Raw genomic sequence first — 23832 nt, forward strand, 5'->3', positions numbered from 1 at the left:
TAAGCATCTTAGGAGTTACTTAGTAATAAAAATGCCACAAAACTTTTCCAGGTACTTCCGTTCTTCAAAAAATCTGAAAGCAATCAAGATATAGAAGCCAAAGACAAGACATATCATGGTGTAGATGGACCTTTGAACGTTGAACGATTTACTTTCGTGGACCCAAATGCTGCAATGCTTGTAAAAGCGTTTCACGAAACTGGACTGCCTTTAGTTGATTTTAATGGTCAAGGACAGATAGGCACAATGATAATCCAGACAACATCGCGAGATGGGAAAAGAGTATCAACAAATAAAGCTTTTATAAGACCAATAAGAAATTATCGACGAAACCTGACAGTTAAAGCGAATGCTCAAGTTACTCGAGTTCTCATAGAACCTGCAAGAAAAATTGCCTACGGCGTGAATTACATTGAAAATAATACATGGAAAACAGCTCACGCTACAAAAGAGGTTATACTGAGCGCAGGCGCATTAAATTCTCCTAAAATTTTAATGCTTTCGGGAATTGGACCACTTGACGAATTAAAATTTCTAAAAATACCAATTATCAAGAACTTAAAAGTGGGATATAACTTGCAAGACCACGTAACTACTAATGCCATGTTGATGGAGCTCACGAGTGCAACCTCAACGCTGGTAAGCGGTACGAAACTGATAAAAGAAATAAATAATTATAACAGTTCATACCACAAAAATGGACCATTAGCAGCTACTGGGCCTCTACATGTAACTGCTTTTATTCAAACTAAATATGCAACAGGAGATAAAACAGTCCCTGATATACAGTTCCACTTTGATGGTAGACATAAAGAAGAATTTTATTCAGACCCGACTACTTACCTAGAAACAAATACTTTACCCTTGGCTTTCTATGATAGTATCAATGTTAGACCAATACTTCTATCACCCAAAAGTAGAGGTTACCTGACGTTGAACAAGACACATCCTGTATTCGGTCAACCGTTAATATATCCAAGGTTCTTCACTGAAGAAGAAGATTTGAAAACATTAGTAGCAGCATTAAGGTTTGCCGTACAACTAGAGGAAACAGCACCATTCAGAGACTCCGGTACTAAATTCATAAGAAAACCAGTGTTAGCGTGCAATGAGTTCAATTGGGGGACTGATGATTATTTTTCTTGTTTATTTACAAGATATACTGGAACTATTTATCACCCTGCGGGAACATGCAAAATGGGCCCAAGTTACGATGAATATGCAGTAGTTGATCCGAGACTAAGAGTGTATGGAGTAAAACATTTAAGAGTGGCTGATGCATCAATAATGCCCAATATAGTTCGCGGAAACACAAACGCTCCTGTAATTATGATTGGAGAAAAAGCTGCGGAAATGATCAAAGACGAATGGAGAGGTCACTATTAGAGCTATCTATAATTTCAATTTGCCATTTTATAACTACTTTATTTACAAAATAAAAATTAGTATTTACGTATTTACATAATGCCGCCTTCTGTTTTCTTATTAGGTTAGGCTCCCCTTCTTACTTTCTTTTAAATTAGTGAATCGACTGTAAGTACCTACCGTCTAAATTATAAAGTAGAAGAATTAAGACCCCGTTTGCACTATTAGTAAGACACTAGATAAAATCCATGTGTTACAGTTACACAGTAGATAAAATTCCTATACTCGCACACGCACACACAATATATTATTCATACAGCTTACTGTAGTAAATGCTTACATTTACTTCATTTTATTTGACTATTAACTGTAATATTATATATATTTAAATGTCAGACTGTATACTGATAGCTTTATGATGTTAATTAAAAGAGTTTGTTTTCTCGGCTAGATACACAAGCTTGAATCTATCCACGCTAAGTACCTCGCCAAGTTTTAAGTGAAGTATTAATAGCGCAATCAAACAAGGTTACTGGCAGAAGTGCCAAGTCGGTGAAAACTTAGCGTGGTCGGAGCCTAAAAAGCTTAACGAATTTATTTGATTAAGATATTTTAAGACGGCGTCTGCTTAACTACATTTTATTCATACTTTGAAAATTGTGTTGTATGCATACTGCATGTAGGTTATGATAAGTCTTCTGTTGACATGTGTCTATTTGCGATGTTCATTCCTTTAATACAGATAGTTTTGGTAGCACGTATTTTCAATGTTATTCCCGTAGTAGTCCCATATTTTACATTGGCGACGAGCTGAACTCATGTTATTCTCGATGTTGGATTGTGCATAAGCGTGTGGTGTCGTGTGGGCGCAATGACGGTCGGTAAAATTGAACCATTCGACGCGAACAAAGATAAGTGGTCGTCATACGTGGACCGCCTTGAACAATATTTTATTGTTAATGATATCGAGGAAGCAAAGAAAGTTGCTACACTAATTACGTTTATTGGCGGCCCTACATATGAACTGCTAGTGACTCTTTGTTCACCAAAGAAACCACACGAAGTGAAATATGATGACATCAATAAAATTATGCTACAACATCTGCAGCCAACGCCTAGCATATTAGCTGAGAGGTACAAGTTTCGGCAAAGAACGCAAACTAAAAGTGAGTCTATATCGGACTACGTGGCAGCTTTGAAGGAGTTGGCTAGAACGTGTGACTTCAAGACGGGATTAGACGACAATTTAAGGGATCAGCTTGTCTGTGGCTTGTTTAGTGAGATGATCAGACGGAGACTTTTTGCGGAAGATGAAGTTAGTTTCTCAAAAGCTTATAAACTAGCCACCGCCTTAGAAGCGGCGGAGACGAACGCGGCGGCAGTGGTGAACGGCAAGCGACCGAACGACGACGGTGCCGTGGCATGTCATGCTGTCACGAGTGAAACTCGCCGCAGCGAGGGACGAGCGGGACGACGCGCGACAGTGGCAAGCAGCGAGCGAACGCGCGGGCGCTACAGCAGCGAGGGCGCAGCCGGCGGGAGCGGCGCGCCGGGCGCAGCGGCTGGAGCGTCGGGCACGGGCCGGGGGCGCGCGGGCCAGGCTGGCGGGCGCGGCGCCGGGAGCGGCTGGACTCGCTCGACTTGTCGGGCTTGCGGCGGACAACATGATGCAGCCGGATGCAAATTTCGCGTATACGTGTGTCGTGTATGTAATCGGGAAGGCCACCTTAAAAGAATGTGCCCTAAACTTGGCGCGGGCGGCGCGAGTTACGCAGACGGCAATTACGTAAAAGAAGTAGCTGATTCGGATACCGACGATAGCGTCGAGGTAATTACTTCAATTTATAACATAAGTCCCTCAAAAGACTACAAACCATATATCTTAACATTACTTGTTAATAATAAACAGTTGGAAATGGAGGTAGACACCGGTAGTCGCATATCGTGTATTAGTCTTTATTGCTATCGCGAAATGTTTATTGACTGTGATTTAATAGATTCCAATCTGTCTTTGAGATATTACACCGGACCGCCTGTAACTATTGTAGGCAAAATAAGGCCTGTTGTTAAATATAAGGATCAGGTACGGGAATTTACTTTGTATGTCGTGAAGGGCGGGCGGACGTCTTTAATCGGGCGCGAATGGTTAGAAGAGCTCGGTATTGTGGACCGCGACAGTTTCCCGTGTAATAGTATTGTTACGGGAGGGAAATTTGATTTGCACACGTTCAGTTCCAGATACGCGCAGGTTTTTGAAGACGGGCTGGGGTGCTACACGGGTGAGCCGGTGGGCTTTCGGCTGCGAGACGGCGCGACGCCCGTGTTCTTGCGCGCACGCCCTCTAGCATTTGCCTTGCGCGAACCGGTCGACCGCGCGCTGGACCAGCTGGTGAGTGACGGCATCGTAACCCCGGTCGAGTGTTCGGATTGGGCCACACCTATTGTACCAGTAGTCAAATCGGACGGCTCGATTCGTATCTGTGCTGATTATAAACTTACGCTCAACAAATGGCTAGAAATAGATAGGTATCCTCTGCCTAGGATAGACGATCTGTTGGTAAAATTAAATGGCGGGGACAAATTTTCTAAAATCGATCTAAGTCAGGCTTATGCGCAATTTCCGTTGGATGATACCAAGAAATTTACCACAATTAATACCCATAAAGGCCTATTTCAGTATAATCGCCTCGTCTACGGGCTCGCGTCGAGTCCTGGCATCTTCCTACGTAAACTTGAGCAAATGTTTGCTGACTTACCGTCGGCCGGAGTCTATCTAGATGATGTGATCATAACGGCGAAAAATGACGATGAACATTTAAAAATACTTTGTCAGGTTTTTGACAGATTACTAAAGTACGGTCTGAAAATAAAGAAAGAGAAGTGTACTTTTTTCGCAGAGTCGGTCACCTATTTAGGGTTTGTTATTTCAAGAGATGGAGTATCAGCAAGCTCAAGTAAAGTAGAAGTCATCAATAAAATGTGTAGTCCACAGAATGTTTCAGAGTTGCGATCATTTCTTGGAATGATAATGTACTACGCAAAATTTGTTAAAAACTTGAGCACAATATTATCTCCGATGTATGAATTACTCAAAAAAGATGTCAAGTTTGTTTGGAGTAAAGAGTGTCAGGCCGCATTTGAGAAAATAAAAAAGATATTGCAGTCGAGTGAGGTGCTGGCGCACTACTCGAGCGAGCTGCCGCTGGTGCTGACGACGGACGCGAGCAGCACGGGCGTGGCCGCCGTGATCGCGCACCGCCTGCCCGCCGGCGAGCGGCCTGTCGCCTATGCGAGTCGAGTGTTAAGTTCAGCGGAGAAACACTACTCGCAGATCAAGAAAGAGGCACTTGCGATTATATATGGTGTTCAAAAATTTCACCAGTATTTATATGGAAGGAAATTTCACTTGAAGACGGATCACAAACCCCTGGTAACCATTTTTGGAGACAAAGCCGGAATACCTGCTATGGCTGCGAGTCGACTACAGAGATGGGCGGTGATCATGTCTGGGTATAATTTTGATATAGAGTATGTTCGGAGTGAGGAAAATGGAGCGGATGCCTTGTCGCGATTAATAACCGGACCCGATAGAACAGTACGATCGGAGGTGACTTATCTTAATTACGTGCAAAACTTTTTACCTATAATAAGCACGGATATTAAAAAAGCAACGGACAAAGACTCCATTCTGGTAAAAGTTAAAATGTATATTGCTTCGGGATGGCCGACTTATTGCGATGATGAGAATCTTAAACCATATTACATCCGCAGAAACGAGCTGTATATGGAGGCCGGGTGTATACTATGGGGGTACAGGGTGATAGTACCTACTGTTTTTCAAAATAACATTCTACAAGAGCTACATGTTGGCCATGTCGGCATGGTAAAAATGAAGAGCACGGCCCGCAGCTACGTGTGGTGGCCCGGCATCGACGCGGACGTGGAGCGCGTGTGCCGCGAGTGCGCCGCGTGCGTGGCTGAGAGCAGCGCGCCGCCGAGGGCGCCACCCAAGCCGTGGCCGTATATTACAGAACCATGGACGCGTCTACATGTTGATTTTTTAGGCCCTATTGAAAACGAATCTTTTTTTGTTATTGTAGACTCGACGACAAAATGGATCGAGATTTTCCGTATGTCAAGGACAACTGCGTCATCGGTGGTTAAAGTTTTGTGTGAAACTTTTTCTAGATTTGGTTTGCCTAGGTCGATTGTTTCGGATAATGGCCCTCAATTTTGTAGCGCAGAATATGATCAATTCTTGCAATCAAACGGTATTGAAAAAATACTTACACCGACATACCATCCCGCGTCTAACGGCGCTGCCGAAAACGCCGTGAAGCTCTGTAAAAAAGCAATCAAGAAAGCAAAGCGAGAGGGGGTCGATATCGACTTAGCCTTGCAAGCATACCTGATGTCCTACAGGAACGCAATCCATGGCACGACGGGCGATTCTCCTGCGCTATTGCTGCAAAAACGCAGGCTGCGCTGCCGATTAGATTTACTTCGTGGAGGGGAGGAGCGTGAGCGTACTGTGCAACGCGCGCAGGAGCGGCAAGTTCGAGCGGCTGGGGATCGCGAACGTCAATTTCAAGTTGGGGACCTAGTGCACATGCGTGAGCAGGCCAATCCGGATAGGTGGGTAAAGGGTACAGTTAAAGAGGTAGTAGGCTCTAGGAATTACATGGTGGAAAGGGCGGATGGTACCCTAGTCAAAAAACATGTTGACCAAATTAAGCACAGTGTGCACAATCGTACAGGTACTCGGTTGGTGTGGCCTGATTGGGATACGTCTGGTGGTGAGGTGCCTGGTCCAGTCGACGCGGCTTCGGCAAGCGCGAGTGTCGCGGCTGCGCATGAGCACGGGCCCGAGCCGGCCACTGCTGAACAAGCGGTACCGTTGCCGAGAGCTCAAGCGGGTACTAGTAGTTATGGTCGGCCCTTGAAACCCGTTAGATACTTCCCGATGCCAGAAATTGATTAAAACTGTTTTGTTATAATTACATGAAGATTATAAGGTTTTGTTTATTAATGTTTAAGTAGTTATAATTCTGGAATGCAGTATACCTACTTAAAAATAAGTGTGAGGGTGTGTTGTATGCATACTGCATGTAGGTTATGATAAGTCTTCTGTTGACATGTGTCTATTTGCGATGTTCATTCCTTTAATACAGATAGTTTTGGTAGCACGTATTTTCAATGTTATTCCCGTAGTAGTCCCATATTTTACAAAAATGTCTATTATTTACAAGAAGTATAAGAGTTAAGCTACCTTGCAAAGATAATTTCTTCACTTTCTTTATGAAAATTTATAAATGGACCACTCCTTCAGAGATTGCTTACGAAAGTTACTTTTTTATTTAACTGATAATCCGTTTTGGTTAAAACTTTAAACTTGAAGCCAATACTTGAAATACCATCAAACCAAAACACATTTTCAGAAGTATTCCAAGAGCACGCAGCTTTCATAAAGACAGCTAGATGGCAAATATGCTTTGGTCGGTCTGCGGGCTGAAACATATACGTACATAAGTTTAGGTATATTTTATTAGTACACAGTAGATAGTTACTAACTTTAAATCATTGTAGTTAGATTAATATTGTGCTGACCAGGGGCCGATTGCATAACAAACTACAACCAATATTACAAGCGGAACTCCTTTTCTAATTTCACTTATTAAATAAGGAGTTCTGCTTGTAATATTAGTTGTAGTTTGTTATGCAATCGGCCCCAGATTGGACATTGCTCTATAAAATATGTCGCAATTCTGAAATTTCTTGTTACTCTTACTTTTTGTTTAAATTATTTTCATTAGAGCAATTTCAATCTGTAAACATTAATGTTTTGACCACTTTATTGATTATGTTCTCGTGTTTCTAGGGGGAAAACTATGGGCGGCTCGAGTGCGGTAAACTACATGGTCTACATGAGAGGCAACAAGGCTGACTATGACGGATGGGCCGCCGCTGGCAACCCGGGTTGGAGCTATCGAGAGGTTAGATAAAATTTTATTATTTTGTGATAGTAAATTTATGCAAGAAAAAGAAATTAAACTACAACTCTGACATACTACAATTATTGTGCATGTGTATCAACTAGACAGATTACGGTTTTTTGTTTTTTCAATTTATTGATCTTGTATTAATTACACCTTGTCAATTTAATAATGTTTTAACCAATCTATTAATTTTATTAATGTATTAACTTAAGTTATTTAATTTCAGGTGCTACCTTATTTCAAAAAAGCGGAGAATAATCGGGATATTGAGTCACACAACACACACTATCATTCTGTCGGCGGTCCGCTTAATGTAGAACGATTTCCTTATATAGATAACAATGTTTTAATGTTAGTGGAAGCATTCAGAGAAAGAGGTCTACCGGTCACTGATTTTAACGGAGAACACCAATTAGGAACAGATGTAGCTCAATCAACGTCACTCCACGGTAGAAGATTTTCAGTGAATGCAGCCTACATCAGACCTATACGACACATTAGACCAAATTTAAAAATAGAAAATCAGGCGTATGCAACTAAAATTATTATTAACCCGATAACCAAAACCGCTATCGGAGTAGAATATATCAAACATCACGCAGTATTCACTGTATATGCCGGTAAAGAAGTTATTGTAAGTTCAGGTCCAGTCAATTCCCCAAAGTTACTGATGCTTTCCGGCGTAGGGCCTGAAGAGCAGTTAGCACATCATGGTATACCAGTATTATCCAATCTAAGAGTAGGTTATAATCTACAAGATCACGTTACGACGGATGCGTTAATTATTTCGCTTTCAAACAAAACTTCAACTCTAGTGGATGGTCATCAATTACTGAATGAGCATTATGATTATTCTAGACAGCATTCACGTAAACATGGGCCTTTATCATCTAGCAGTACTTTAAATGCCGTGGCATTTATTAAGACAGAATTTTCCGAACAAGGCTTGCCTGACATTCAGTTTCACTTTGATGGCAGAGTCGTGGAAGAATTTTATGCTGATCCGCCATCATCCTTAGCAAGTAATATCTTTCCTTTAGCATTTTATAATGGATTGGCAGCGAGGCCCTTACTTTTAGTACCAAAAAGTAAAGGATACATAACCCTTAACTATACTGATCCTCTTTTCGGTTCACCACTTATATATCCCAGATTCTTTACTCACCGACTTGACATAGATACGTTAGTATCTAGTATGAGGTTTGCTGTATCTTTGGAAGATACTCCTGCGTTTAAGCAAAGTGGCGCTTCTTTTGTTAAGATTCCCGTTCCTGGATGTGAAGGTTTCTTGTGGGGATCTAATGAGTATTTTACTTGCTTGCTAACACACTATACATCTACCATATATCACCCTGCTGGGACTTGTAAAATGGGTCCTAGTTGGGATACCGAGGCTGTAGTTGACCATAAACTGAGAGTGTATGGTATGAAGAGGTTAAGGGTCATAGATTCTTCAATTATGCCTCAGATTATTAGAGGAAATTTAAATGCACCTACAGTAATGATTGCTGAAAAAGCTTCTGATATGATTAAGGAAGATTATTTTTCATTTTAACTTATTTACCTATTAAATATTAGAATTATACAATAGCAGAACTTTGTACAAAATGAAGAAATACATAAGTTACCTACATATTGACAAGCGTTTTATTTTTCTTGTATTTAAGCATTAGGTAAACATTTAATACCTAAGTATTTGTGAAAACTTATAATAAAGTAGGTACAATTATAGGTACTGTTGTATAACAGTATAGGCAAGTGCAATGTGTGTAAGTATATTTATTGTTTAGTTTGTATTTTTTGTCTCAATAAAGTCTCAGATACTAAAAAAAAAAAATTAAAAGTAATATGATTGGTACATAGTTCATAAGTTTGGGATTATGGAGGATACTGGGATGTTTGGGATTGTGTATAATGTTTGGGCATCGGAGTTTTCATCGTACGGTCAGATTATAGTGAGCTATGGAGTTGATATTAACATTACAATTAATGTCATACTGTGCAAGCCCTAAATGAACTTTTAATTACTTGTACTGCAAAAACAGCACCAGCTAGCGGACGCCCTTAGAATATTGGTATCAAATCAATACTTTTTTATTGTAGGGCAATCAATTCGGAAAGTCACCAAATGCTTACAAAACGCAGTTAAAAATAACTGCTTTAAGTATAAACTTGATTACTCGTCATGATATAGGTACATAATTCAGAAATAACCAAAACTAAGTAAGTTCTTTTTTACCCTATATACCGTAACAGTACCAGTTTTTATCATCACCATTATAAAGACGCCACCGAAGCATGAAGATAAGGTCGAAAATACTGCCATAAAAACCGAATGAAATAGAATGGCACTTGTTTTTATACGAATGTTTAATCTGGCGGTTGTGAGGAGCCAAATATGCCGATGATATGTAAATGGGACTCAGTGTTTTAGTTAATGCATTGAATGTGACGATGGCCTCTCAATGGATACCGCCAGACATCAGTCAAATTTGCGCTAGAGCAACTGCACCATTGACCCAGTGTTCAGAAACAGGATTTCTTTATTTGACACTCCTTGCTCAACTGTACGGCCATTCAGTAGATGATAAACCATACTCTGGAAGGAACCCGTATGCTGATCCAATTTCTGACATTGAAACCACGGAAGAATCTACGGAAGAGCCATTTGAGTCAAAGTTGTTGAATTTGAATGCAATAACTTTACCACCTCCTTTAAAACCTGTCTTGCAAAACAGTAAAGCTAAAACTTGCGTTCCACATGCGATTCACGTAAAAGTGGCGGTTGGAAAAGGAAAAAAGAAGATAAGGAAAAAAAGACCACAACTGGTTGTGGTACCAGAAGACCCACCATCATCACCAGGAGAATATGACTTCATTATAGTCGGTGCTGGCTCGGCAGGGTGCGTACTGGCTAACCGCTTGTCCGAAATTAAAAATTGGAAGGTAATATTTTTTTTTATTATTATTTTGAGACCTAGTTTTATCGTAATCGTATGCGACTAGACTTAAAAGTTATTATAGATGTAGCCTTATTTATCTTATTGTGAGACTGAGGTGATTTAAGAAAAATTTAAACATAATACTTTTTTTTTAATTGCAAGAGTTGAGTAATATCAGTATGAATGACATTTATTTCATTACGTTGCAAGTATTCCAATCACACCACCGCCAATTATTAATGTAGGTAATTAATTACTTCAGGCACAGATCGTATAATACTAGTTCTTACGGGGAGCGCCATTTTTATTGATACTGTCTGGTCTGTATTACCAACAGTCTCTACGACCGAGTTTAATTAGTAATGACCTTGTAAAGGTACAAGACAAGGCTAATAATACCCGAAAAATAAGAGCATGTTCTTAAGTTATGTTATTATAGATGAACATGATTATTTTTATGCATACCTATGCTATGTTAAGGTTGATCTGTATGGGTTTGTCCCCAAAAAGTTGTTTATTTGTTCCTAGATTCTTCTCCTGGAAGCGGGCCCCGAAGAACCGAATGTGACTAGCGTTCCAGCGCTATCACCGGTTCTGACATCTTCCAGTATCGATTGGGGCTACAATACGCAACCAGATGAGCTTTCATGTCGGGGGCGGAAGGGACACACATGCCATTGGGCTAGGTACAGGCTTAATTGTTAGAATAGTTTTTTTGTTTGTTTGTTTTTGTATTTTTTTGACGAAGCAAGTTGAGGATACTATTTTTGTGTGTAGCAACTATGACAAAACCTGCGCTGTGGATTGACATTATATTTAATTTGGATTGTTTGTATCTTATAATACTTATCTATATCCTAGAGCATTATCTTAACTGAAATAGATGTCATATACAAGAGAATAAGTGACCAATACATCTATTTCAGTTTACAATTGTGTAGTAAACACAAAACATTTAATATTACTGATGTTTTTGAAAATAGTTAACAATTTTCAGGGGGAAAACCATGGGTGGCTCTAGTGCGGTAAACTACATGGTGTACATGAGGGGCAACAAAGCTGATTACGACGGATGGGCCGCTGCTGGCAACCCCGGCTGGAGCTATCGGGAGGTATTCTTTTTAATCTTAATTGTTAAACGACATCTAATTATCCAGTAGGCATGGAAAATAAAAATGCAATATTTTTATTTGCAACATTATAAAAAAAAAAGTTTACTTAATGTGCCTGCCTGCGAAGCCGATGGTTCTGGGTTCGAATCCCGGTAAGGGCATTTATTTGTGTGATGAACACAGATATTTGTTCCTGTGAGTCATGGGTGTTTTCTATGTATATAAGTAGGTATGTATTTATCTATATAAGTATGTTTATATCGTCGCCTAGTACCCATAGTACAAGCTATGCTTAGTTTGGGGCTAGGTCGATCTGTGTAAGATGTCCCCAATATTTATTTATTCTATTTTTATTTATATAATATAATGGTTAGAGGACCAAAGTAATGTACTTAGCACTACCAACTTATCACCTTGTTTTAATTACTGAGATCGAGAGCATACTTGATTGACCTTTAACAAATATGACCCTGAATCTCTTTAATTTTCATTGATGAAGGAAATGCAGTGAATACCGAATTTAAGTAAACAAACGCAATTATTATAAAAACTGTGTCCCTCTTTTTTTAATTTATTATTCAATATACTTGATAAACCAATATTTATTTACCTCAGGTGCTGCCGTATTTCAAGAAAGCAGAGAACAATAGAAATCTTGAAGCATACGACAAAAAGTATCATTCTGAAGGCGGACCCCTGAATGTAGAAAGGTTTCCACATATAGACAATAACGTTTTAATGTTAGTCCAAGCATTCAGAGAAAGAGGTGTTCCGGTCACAGATTTTAATGGAGAAAACCAACTTGGAACAGATATAGCTCAATCGACTTCACTGCATGGACAAAGACTGTCCGTAAATGCAGCCTATATCAGGCCAATACGCCATATTAGGTCTAATTTAAAAATAGTTACTAAAGCGTATGTAACTAAAATTATTATAAATCCGGTTACTAAAACTGCTGTAGGAGTAGAGTACAACAAAGATGGAGTGATGTTAACTGCATATGCTTCTAAAGAAGTTATATCAAGTGCAGGTACGATAAATTCTCCAAAGTTACTTATGCTGTCTGGTGTAGGACCCATAGAGCATTTAGCGAAACATAATATAACAGTTTTATCAAATCGTTCAGTTGGCCATAACCTACAAGACCATGTAACGACTAATGCATTGCTTATTGCGCTTACCAACAACACTGCGGTTGATGGCCCACAGTTACTGAATAACATTTATGATTATTATAATCAACCACCTCACAAGAATGGTTCTTTGGCTTCTACAAGTACTATAAACGCAGTTGCCTTTATTAAGACAAATATATCAAAACAAGATTTACCTGATATTCAGTTTCACTTTGATGGGAGAAATATCGAAGAATTATATGCTGATCCTCCGTCATCGATAGCTAGTAATATATTCCCTTTGGCGTATTATACTGGCTTGTCAGTGAAACCTTTGTTATTGGCTCCTAAAAGTAGAGGGTACATAATGCTTAACCACACTGACCCTGTTTATGGTCCTCCGCTAATATATCCTAGATTCTTTACTGAACAAGAAGACTTAGAAGTTTTAATATCTGGAATAAAATACGCTACCACTCTAGAAGATACCCCAGCGTTTATAGAAAATGGTGCTTATTTTGTAAAGGTACCTATATCAGGATGTGAAAATTTTAATTGGGGCACTAATGAATATTTCTCTTGCTTACTGACACACTATACGACTACTATATTTCACCCGGCTGGCACTTGTAAAATGGGCCCTAGCTCGGATACAGAGGCTGTAGTTGACGCAAAGCTAAGAGTGTATGGCATTAATAAGTTAAGGGTGGTAGATTGTTCAATTATGCCGCAGATTATTAGAGGAAACTTAAATGCCCCTACGATAATGATCGCTGAAAAGGCCGCTGACTTAATCAAGGAGGAATATTGTTAAATATATAAGTATGTAATAGGTATTAACTCACATCTATAGACGGGTCTATCGCGAATTTATTTTATTACCTTTATTTACCGTCGTTTCGACACATGTTTTACTGGTCGTAGTCACGGCTAACTGACTTTAACTTCTGTGACGTCAGTAAATAAAGGTAATAAAATAAATTTGCGATAAACCCGTCTATAAATGTCAGTTAATATGTGTTCAAAACGCGAAAGTTTTAAATATTATAAATATAAATAATGTTTCATTTTACGATTATTTCAAGATGTCGTCAACTAAAAGTTAAGTAAAAGTTTTCGTTTAAAGTTTAAAAGTATGTAGAAGGCGTCCTATTTTCGTGCAAGTTGCAATTCGTGATAGTTTAAGAAATAAGCTACCAGTGTACTTTCTAGTCCAGATTTCTAACACATAAATCACAGGCGGGAGACTAGATACCAGCTGGTGTAGTGGACAACAAGAACACGTAATATGACAAACAGGAAGTGTTACTGTAATTAAATTAATTGACAATTATCAAGCTTGAAATTATTTAACCCTTACTCCCTGCACCCTACCACAAGTGTGCCGCGACGGTATCTCGCATGCAACATAGTCTTCTAATATACCTAATATTTAATGTTTTGAACACATATTAACTCATATTTTATAGACGATCGCAAATTTATTTTATTACCTTTATTTTTTTTATTAGTCGCGACCACTACCAGTGAAACCTGTGTCGAAACGTCGGTAAATAAAGGTAATAAATTAAATTCGCGATAGACCCGTCTATAAATGTGAGTTTATAAGTCTTCCAATATATTTTTACCTATGTTAATCGACAGAGAATACTCAAATTTGAGCGGTGCACAGTGAGCCCATTTGAAATGAACCAAATTGCCCAAAGTTAAAAGCTCAAAGGCTAAACTGGAAGAAATGGACCAGTTGGCAAATATATTTGCAATACAACAAACCGATTTGAGTGAATTTATATCGCACGTCTTATTTCTATGTAACGTTTCAAACTTTTCTTAACTGCATGCCGTTTCTAGGAAATATATCTGTAAAGAGAGACCTTAACAAGAGATATACAATTAGAGCGTGCACGGTGCCGTGTGCGATTGTATTTTGTTTTATCTTGTTAGGAGTCGAGTGCGAATTCTCTTCTTCCTTCTAGATCTTACGCAAGCGGAAAGTGTCTTACAAGTATATTATCTAAAGAAATATAATTGAGCGACTTATCTGTTTTCAACATAAAAGGCCTTACGTAATTGGCGACAATGGCGACGAAGATTTTCTGTTGTGTGCTGAAATAGCCAGTTTCTTAATGAAGCTTATGAACTTTTAAGTGGTCGTCTTAGACATTTATGTACTTACTTATATTCAAGAGCAGACATTCTAAAGAAATTATTGAAAATATAGAAACTACTTTAAAATTCAAAACATGCCTGGGAAGAACTTTTGACGTTTTCATTCAAAGTTCTTCACGTTAATGCCAATAATCAGGCGCATATGTCCCTTACCACAAAAATTAAAGCAAACTGCCTTCATGATTCTCCTATGCATCACATTAACAACATACATCAACAATATACTAACAGTCAAAACATGTCTAAAATAATAGAGAGCAAGGTAGCCGATGGTGACATTAGGGGAGCCGCTCGCATCATATTCTCCAACGACGTAATAGCACCTAACAGTACAGACACGCTTTCAGCACTATCTAATAAGCATCCATCTCCAGCAGCCAGCTTCGTCCTGCCCGACGCTCCCCAATTAACTGACATTCCGCTTAAGGCTACAGCAGAAGACGTCCTAGGAGCCGTCATGTCGTTCCCGAATGGATCGGCTGGCGGCCTAGATGGTCTCACACCGCAACACCTAAAGGATGTTTTAAGTAGTGAATGCAATGGAACGCGTGACGAGCTCCTTGTACAGTTAACGTCACTCGTTAACCTTATGCTTACAGGAAAAGTACCCGAGGACGTTATCGACATCCTGTACGGCGCAAACCTATGCGCCCTTCAAAAAAAAGACGGCGGTATCCGACCAATCGCTGTTGGATGCACTTTTCGCCGCCTCACTGCGAAAATAGCCTGCCGTGCCATTCTCGAAAAATTAGGCCGAGAATTTAGCCCTTTTCAACTCGGTTTTGGATCCAAAAGCGGTTGTGAAGCCGCCGTCCACGCCGTGCGTACTTACGTAGAGCGTCGGGCCGGCGAGGTACTGCTGAAGGTGGATGTAACTAACGCTTTCAACTCCGTGGACCGAGGCGCCCTGCTGACCCAAATCAAAGAAAAAATCTCGGAAACCTACAATTTCCTATGGCAATGTTACAGCTCACCTACGAAACTTTTATATAAATCAAACCTTTTGGCCTCCTCCGTTGGTTGTCAGCAGGGTGATCCTTTAGGCCCAGCCATTTTCAGTCTCGCCATTCATTCTATCATAAAAAATCTAAATTCTAAATGAAATATCTGGTACCTGGACGACGGAACCCTTGGAGGTGAAGCCGATACTGTTTTAGACGATTTAAAAAAACTAACATCAGAGTTAAAATCAATCGGCCTAACTCTGAACTTTTCGAAATGCGAACTTTTTATTTTGAACCCTTCCTCCGATTGCAAAATTATAGAGGACAGCTTTGCTATGATAGCCCCCGGAATCAAAATTATTAGTGACGATCAGCTTCACCTTCTTGGTTGCCCTATTTTAGATCAATCTTTCGACGAATATGTCAATGCCAAAATCCAAAATTTTAATTCTGTTTCGGAACGCCTACTAAAAATTAATATGCATACCGCCTTTTCCATCATTCGATATTGCCTATTCGTACCCAAATTTACTTATGTTCTCCGCTGTAGTCACCTTTGGAAGCATCCCACCCTACTTTTAAAACTTGACTCCTTAATTCAGGATACTCTGTCATCTGTTCTCAACATACGATTTGAAGAAAGGTCCTGGACCCAGGCCTCTCTGCCTATTCGGCACGGTGGCCTGGGTATCCGCAAAATTTCCAGTGTGTCGCTGCCTGCCTTCTTGTCCTCGGTGCATAGTGCTCAAAACCTGATTGGAGGCATTTTATCTCGCTCTCTCGGGGCCATAGAGGCAGCACATTGCACCGAGGCCAAGAATGTTTGGTCACTAACCTGCAGCAACACGGACCCGCCTGCCAATCCATGCTCGCAGAGGCAATGGGACGAGCCGCTCTGCCGTCTAGTACGGAATAATCTCGTTGATACGTCAACTAGTACGGCAGACCGAGCTCGTCTTCTTGCCACTGCGGAGTGGGAGTCGGGTCTGTGGCTACAAGCCCTACCCTCTCCATTCATAGGGACCCTATTGGACAACACCACCTTCAGACTAGCGACTTGTTTGCGCATAGGGACTGTAACAAACGTCCCCCATCACTGCCGTTGTGGTGCCATGGTGGACAAATTTGGACATCATGGGCTTTCCTGCGGCAGAAGCGCCGGACGCATACCCAGACACGCCAGCATCAACGACGTCATCCGAAGGGCCTTTGTCAGCATCAAAGTCCCGGCCATACTCGAGCCCGTCGGTTTGGCTAGGGACGATGGCAAGAGGCCCGACGGTATGACGTTGGTGCCTTGGAAGATGGGACGGCCTCTAGTCTGGGATGCCACATGTGTTGACACCCTCGCGCCGTCCCACCTTCCGGGCACCAGCAGAGATGCTGGTCATGCCGCGTCCATGGCAGAAGACCTCAAACGCCGCAAATATGCCACCCTTGGCAGTAGTTATATTTTTGAGGCGTTTGGGGTCGAAACGCTGGGGCCGTGGGGGCCAAGCGCGCGCCGTATATACAGGGCCTTAGCGGAGCGCCTTATAGATGCCGCAGGGGACCAGAGGGCTGGCCTGTATTTTGCTCAACGCGTTAGTATTGCCATACAACGTGGCAATGCGGCCAGCCTTCTGGGCACACTGCCCATCGGCAGTGACTTGGGGGACGTTTTTTATTTATAGGCGTTTTATTTTAAGTTTATTTAGTTTAGAGATAGTTTGTATTATTATTTTTAAGCTAATTTAATGTTTTATATTTATTTAATAGTGTTGTAATAAATCTTTCCCCCCTGTTATGTAAAAAAAAAAAAATTAAAAAAATATCTTAACGGCTTTAAAAAGAAACATTGAAAATATTTTTCGTACTAAGAAAATTAATCAATTACCTATTTATGTACCTATATATTATTAGGTTATTGGTCATGACGATTGTACTAAGTATGTAAGCCACATAAATTACCTAGTCCATAATATTTTGTTTGGCTTTATTCCCTCTATTTATTAGGTATGTACATCTGAAATACTATTAACATAATATTAATTGACAAAAAGCTGATGTTACTTTTACTAATGATGATTATTGTATCAATTGGGAGGCTATAAGTCTATTTAACTTTTAATGAAATATATAAAGGTATCGGCACCAGAGTCGAGATTTTGAAATTAATGATTTTTTTTGCGGCGTAGGTACTGATAGTAAGTTCAAGTAATACAAACTGCAAGATTGTTAAAAAAAAGGTTTTTTTTCGTGCAAAGACTCACATTCAAATATTAGTCCCTATTGGTGTACGAGTAATCATTGTGTGTGTAATCTGATCATTAACCTCAACTCACTTGCTGACGTCTATACCTATCATCCAATTAAGTAGCTAATTAAGCTTACACACATTAATGTTTACTAACGAGGAAGAAACATTAGTTTTAACAAGCATTAAAACAGTAAACATCTAACAATCAGCCATTATTTATAGTTCTTTGATGAAGTTCCGTACCATAAAATGAACGACCATTTTATATTGATCTGCCAATCATTTCCCGTATACCGTAGAGGATATGAACATTCTTATGTTGGACGGGGGAAGGAAGGCCAGTTTAAAATGGTGATGATTTCAGAAGCTTGGAATTGTACGCGGTTTATGGAGGCAGATAATGGGGGTGCAGCAACAGCAGATGGGTCTTGAGTTAGGCCACAAAATGCGCGAATACAATTTTAACCCCTATCCGGTAGAAATTGTATAAGTACAACACTCAAAGCAACGCACCTGTGAACTACCTACATTAAAAAAATTTAAAAATAACAACATACAAAAGGGTAATCGCTAAACAATGTACAAAGCTTCATTGTTTCAGTAATTCATACTGTATTTCAACTGACTATTTTTGAAAATATAATAGATTATTAATTTTGAGGTAGTACCTTATATTTTTTTACAATAAATTACAAGTTACAATTAATACAATTACAGATACAGAAAAATTACAATTACACATACAATAGCCTTAGAATAGATACCGACAGATATAGTGCATAATTGTTTTCCATCGTATTTTCTCGGAAACGTTCGTATTTGTCAAGCTACTTCAGTCAACCTCAGTACTTTATGAACCGAGAATGACTGATATAGCAAGACAAATTGGTACGTTTCTGTGAAAATACGATGGAAAATAATTATGCGCTACATCTGTATATTCCTTTCTTCGGATATTCTCTTCGTGGCCCCAAGATTTTCTTGCGGATGAGTCAGCGCGAGATATTTTGTTGGTCTTTGTTCGTAACTTTCTTGTTTCTACTCACTCGGCCTACAACATAACTGGGCTTTGAGTGAAACTGTACCTAGATGGCTGTTTTAACCGACTTGAAAATTTTGAACGAGATGGTTCTTAATTAGTATGGATCGCATGTTGCCCGATTTCTTAAGGGGCCCACTGATTAACAGTCCGCCGGACGATATCAGCCTGTCAGTTGTTCGGAACTGTCAAAATGTTGTTCTAACTGTCAGACCGATACCGTCCGGCGGACTGTTAATCAGTGGGCCCCTTTAAAAAAGCCAGGCTGTCCCAGGAGCAAACTCGTCTAAAACCACACAGTATGCATTTTAGGTTTCAGTGTGTGAGAGTGAATCTATCGTATTAATGCTGAACATATTTGGAATGTATTCGTGTAATTTTCATTACGTAACTCGGGCAATTCAAATTACTCCATTATTGAGTGCAAAGTGAACTTCCGCCACGCAGCGACAACTCTATATCAAATGAAATACAATAGCTTAATGATATGGCTTAATTCGGACCTCTCTTATCTACACAGTAGGAGCGACAGTGACAGCTAGAGACCAGTAAATCGGTTCTGTTTCACGAGTAAACTCGGATAACTGCGTTAAGTTATTATCCGTGTTCCCTCATTTGCTTGATTAATTTTAGCACTTCAACCAGGCGGCTTAGCACGGTCGCGTTTTTATCCCTTGTCACCATGCCTGTCACGTTCTAACAAGTAAGTAAGTGCGAAAGGGACGCGCATAGTGATAGTCGATAAAAATGGAACCGTGCTGAGCCCGCAGGTCTGTATGAACAGTAGAATTAAGTTTTTATTGTTTAATGTTTAATGTTTATTGTGATCGTATTATTTGACGAACCAATATGTATGACTTGATACTGTACACAAGTAGGTAGTACCTATTGCAATGAGATTGCAGGTTCCCGTAAAATCTAGCTCTGTCATCAAAAAAGTTTGCTTGATAGAAAATCGAATCAAACATAGCTGGTAAAAATCGACCTGGGGGCCGATTTTTGAATTTCGACCGCTCGATTTCCTGTATTTCGTTCAATAATATCTCCACTACTAGGCATTTAAATTCTACTAATAGAATTGAAATCGAGTGGTCAATACCACTAGATTCCATATTTCGATCGCTCGTATTTCAAAAATTAGCATTTCGCCGTTTTCCACCGATTTTAGAGTGACGAAATCAGGCGATCGAAATTCAATAATCGGCCCCCTGGGCGTATCTCGCCTTAACACAATCACTGCGGAACTACGGTCGTATCCGATAATATGGGTTTCCCGCTTGTAGCTAAAATGCTTCATAGAAGCAACGACAACTGGTAATGATTAGCGCTGAGTGGGTTAAAAGAAGATTATTGCTATTTATATATTTGTTAAAAGCAAAACACCTAGGAATGATCTAACAATATTTAATAAGGTGACTTCTCCTACACAAATTAGGAAACATTCTGTGGAAACGGGCACGTGCACGTCACTAGCTAGGTAACACAAACTACTCATCCTGTATATTCGTAGATAACGAACATACAGGATGAAATTTTAACCACCGTTCATACTCTGCGTAGTGACTTTGTATGTCATACCTGAACAACTTTTAGTATGCGACCAATGCAGAAATCGCGAAAAAAATTTTGGTTGTCCCATAGAAATCAGCGGCATCACATCAGTCGGAATGTATGAAAAGACAACTTTTTTTTCGCGATTTCGGCATTGCTCCCATAATAAAAGTTGTTCAGTATGAGTTATAAATTCACTACGTAGAGTATGAACGGTGGTTATAATTTCACCCTGTATATTATTAACATTTTGAACGCCACAGACGGCATTTGACGTCAAACGTCAACGCAACAGTCGTGACAACGACGCCAAAGACTGCATTTGACGTCGATCGTTTTTTGATGAAAATCTACTGAATAACACCCCACATTTAGGTTGGCATAATTTATTCACAAAACTAAATTTTACCCCCGTGGCGTCAGTGGCACGGCAAATGGATGCGCCGCTTGGCGTTCAAAAGGTTAGTTATTATGTTTTGTTTTCTGGTTAGATACTCTTGAATAAATCTCAATTGTAGTAACAAAATATTGCATTACAGAAACTGAGTAAAAACCGATACGACGAGAGCACTAAAACTCTAGAATCGCGTTTGCATTAAATCGAATGAATTTTAAAATTCAAATAGATCATTATAGAAATTAATTCCAGTTGGAAAATCCTGGAAAGTTTGCAAAGAAAATTAGAGTACCTGGGCTACTCATTTAAATTTTACATCAAAGTTGCATCCGCCTGCATACTGTCAAACTTTGTGCTTGTATTAAGGAAAAGTGGCTTTCTTTTCAGAATACTTTTGCATAGTAATTGGCTTAGTGCTTTTAAAGGTTTGCCTGCTTCGACAAGAGAACTAACGATGCCAAAGTAAGTAGTTTCGATTTACCGCAGCCGTAAATAAATCCGCAATATGAGTTTTTAAAAACAGACTTTTTCGATATGATATGATATGATGATATAAGATTGAATTACAATAATTACTTGCGTAGGTACTTATTCGGATTTCAATCTTTAAAAATGATTTGTGCCTTTAGTAGTAATGTCACCATTGTACATTAAACATGTCTCGGTGTTTAAAATTGAATTGAGTGTGTGTTGTTTTGATGAAAATATTGATAAAAATAGAAATAAGAAACTTGTTGATTATTTAACAGACGATTTTTTCAACTATTATTTCATGTTCATACACATGAACAAATAAATACCGTATTATCTTATTAACTTTAAAAGAGTTTTATTTATCTAAATTTAAAATACCCATCACGTCTGCTTTTCATTAACACATCATTTTATAACCTTAGATATAATATTACAAAAATAGACCCCAATTGTTAAAGGGATCGTAAAATATTATAGTTAAATCTTGCATATACTGTAATTAATTATTACAATTAATCATAATAATTAATTTACATCTACAATAGAGCAACATGTGTATGCAAATCAGATTAATCATTCAAACGCAAACACTATCATTAAAATGGTTGTAATTAATATCTACACTAATTAGGTAATTATGAATGCAAATTTAAGGTGACATTCGGATTCGCCTAAATAAAATGAGTGACAAAATTGAACGTTCGAATCGTGAAAGTAAAGGTCACAGTCCATTTCCAACGACAGCTGCACTACTGTTGCGACGTTACTGTCATTCATTGTCTTGTCATTCATTTTAAGGTGACAGTCCATTTCCAACGACAGCAGCACTACCATTCATTTTACTATGGAAATTGACAATAACGCCGACGCGTTCGTACTAGTAGTGCAACTGCGGTCAGAAATGGAATGTTACCCTTACTGTGGAAATTGACAATAACATCGACATGTCGGAGCAGTAGTGCAACTATTGTACTTAAATAAGAATACATCTAAGGTTGATAATGAATCAAAGGAAAGGAACAGGTGAGGTGATTCCGTTCTTTGACAAATATTTGTTGACCAACTTAACCGAACAAAGCTCTGACAATAGGGGATCTAACTGGAAGAGCTTGTATTGGAAATTTGCCCTGTTTATTGGCCTACGTGTTTGCCAAATATTTATTCAGTCTGTCTTGAGTTTAGTTTGAGTAATGAACTTCAACGAGGATAAGTTGTTGACTTGATATTCAGGATAGCATTTAGGTTGTTTGATATACGCATTCCCTAAGTATAAGACATAAAGAAATGTCGGTTCTCAAAGTTGTTTTCAGTTTCTGAAATTCTGTGTGGTATCTTTAATAATTATGTTTGATATATTAACTCACAATTTCCGTACACTAAGTACATACATATCTGTAACTTTTGGGAATAAAAAAAAACAATGTTTGATTTTTCTATGTTTGTATGATTTATGAAAGAGCTATGAGTTATTTTCTCAGTGTAAATATTACTAATAAGCGTGCGCAATTCAACTAAAAACTAAACAAATTATGTGAGAAGCGCAGTATGATTCAGCCAATGTTATGAAAAGATATATCAAATAGACTCGCTTTTGTAGAACGGTCTCTCGACAAAACGAAATGAGGAAACGTGGCACTCAACGACAGTCCTAGAATTCCTGTATTTAATATTCATTCATTATAATCACGATGAACTCTTCGTAATATTTCATTCTTGAACCAACTTTTGCAGTCATTTATTTTACATTAAAAACGAATCTGCCTGCATCTGCAAGGCACACATTAATCCTTCAAATAAAAGGCCAACGAGGCACGTGTTTTTAGGAACGTGTATTTCATTTTCTATATGATAATATGCCTTGCCGTTGGTGTACCTACCTAGTTATCGAACAATTGCTAACCATAGTAGAGGGTCTAAAAGGGGCCCACTGATTAACAGTCCGCCGGACGGTATCGGCCTGTCAGTTACAACAAAATTTTGACAGTTCCGAACAACTGACAGACCGATACCGTCCGGCGGACTGTTAATCAGTTAACCGGTGGCGTGCAGTCACTCTGCCGCGCGAATTTGAATATACACTTACAGCTACTCGCCCTATTATTGGAATACACCATACATATATCACTCAGACCAATCGTCACGTACTGACATTGATTTGATACTGTTATTTCTTAAGGGGCCCACTGATTACATGCCGCCGGACGATATCGGCCTGTCAGTTACATGCAAAATTTGACAGCTCAGAACAACTGTAATAGGCTGATATCGTCCGGCAAATTGGTAATCTGTGGGTCACTTTATAACGTTTCTATAAAATTTTCTGGCTTTCTTTCTTCTTTAATAGAAGGTAAATAAGAGGCAGCTTTCGTAGAGGCCTATACAAACTTACTTACATTTTGAAATCTAAAATCTAAATGATGATATTTTGGTAGGTATTACTTGCCCGTGCGTCTCGCTCGCGCCAATACATGTACGGACAAAATATA

The 23832-nt window shown here is 39.1% G+C and overlaps 2 protein-coding genes across 3 annotated transcripts in view; both read left to right on the top strand.

Moving 5' to 3' along the window:
* LOC134802425 (glucose dehydrogenase [FAD, quinone]-like) overlaps nucleotides 1–8977 on the top strand; it is a 37145-nt gene extending 28168 nt beyond the window's left edge. The window contains exons 3-4 of one of the 2 annotated variants that reach the window (XM_063775097.1): nucleotides 7244–7358; nucleotides 7588–8977. In XM_063775097.1, coding sequence (XP_063631167.1) covers nucleotides 7244–7358; nucleotides 7588–8916 — 1444 coding nt within the window. In that variant the 3' untranslated portion in view covers nucleotides 8917–8977. Of the gene's footprint in view, nucleotides 1–51; nucleotides 1449–7243; nucleotides 7359–7587 lie in introns of those variants that run through there. The other variant, XM_063775089.1, reaches the window with a different exon arrangement.
* Nucleotides 8978–9826: 849 nt separating this feature from the next.
* Nucleotides 9827–13347, top strand: LOC134802483 (glucose dehydrogenase [FAD, quinone]-like). Its single transcript, XM_063775165.1, has 4 exons — nucleotides 9827–10307; nucleotides 10832–10989; nucleotides 11301–11415; nucleotides 12031–13347. Exons 3-4 carry the CDS (start codon nucleotides 11311–11313, stop codon nucleotides 13345–13347), a joined length of 1422 nt encoding a protein of 473 aa, XP_063631235.1. The 5' UTR covers nucleotides 9827–10307; nucleotides 10832–10989; nucleotides 11301–11310.
* Nucleotides 13348–23832: the final 10485 nt, after the last annotated feature.

Source organism: Cydia splendana, chromosome 2, assembly GCF_910591565.1.
Source record: "Cydia splendana chromosome 2, ilCydSple1.2, whole genome shotgun sequence".
NCBI classification, from domain to species: Eukaryota; Metazoa; Arthropoda; class Insecta; order Lepidoptera; family Tortricidae; genus Cydia; species Cydia splendana.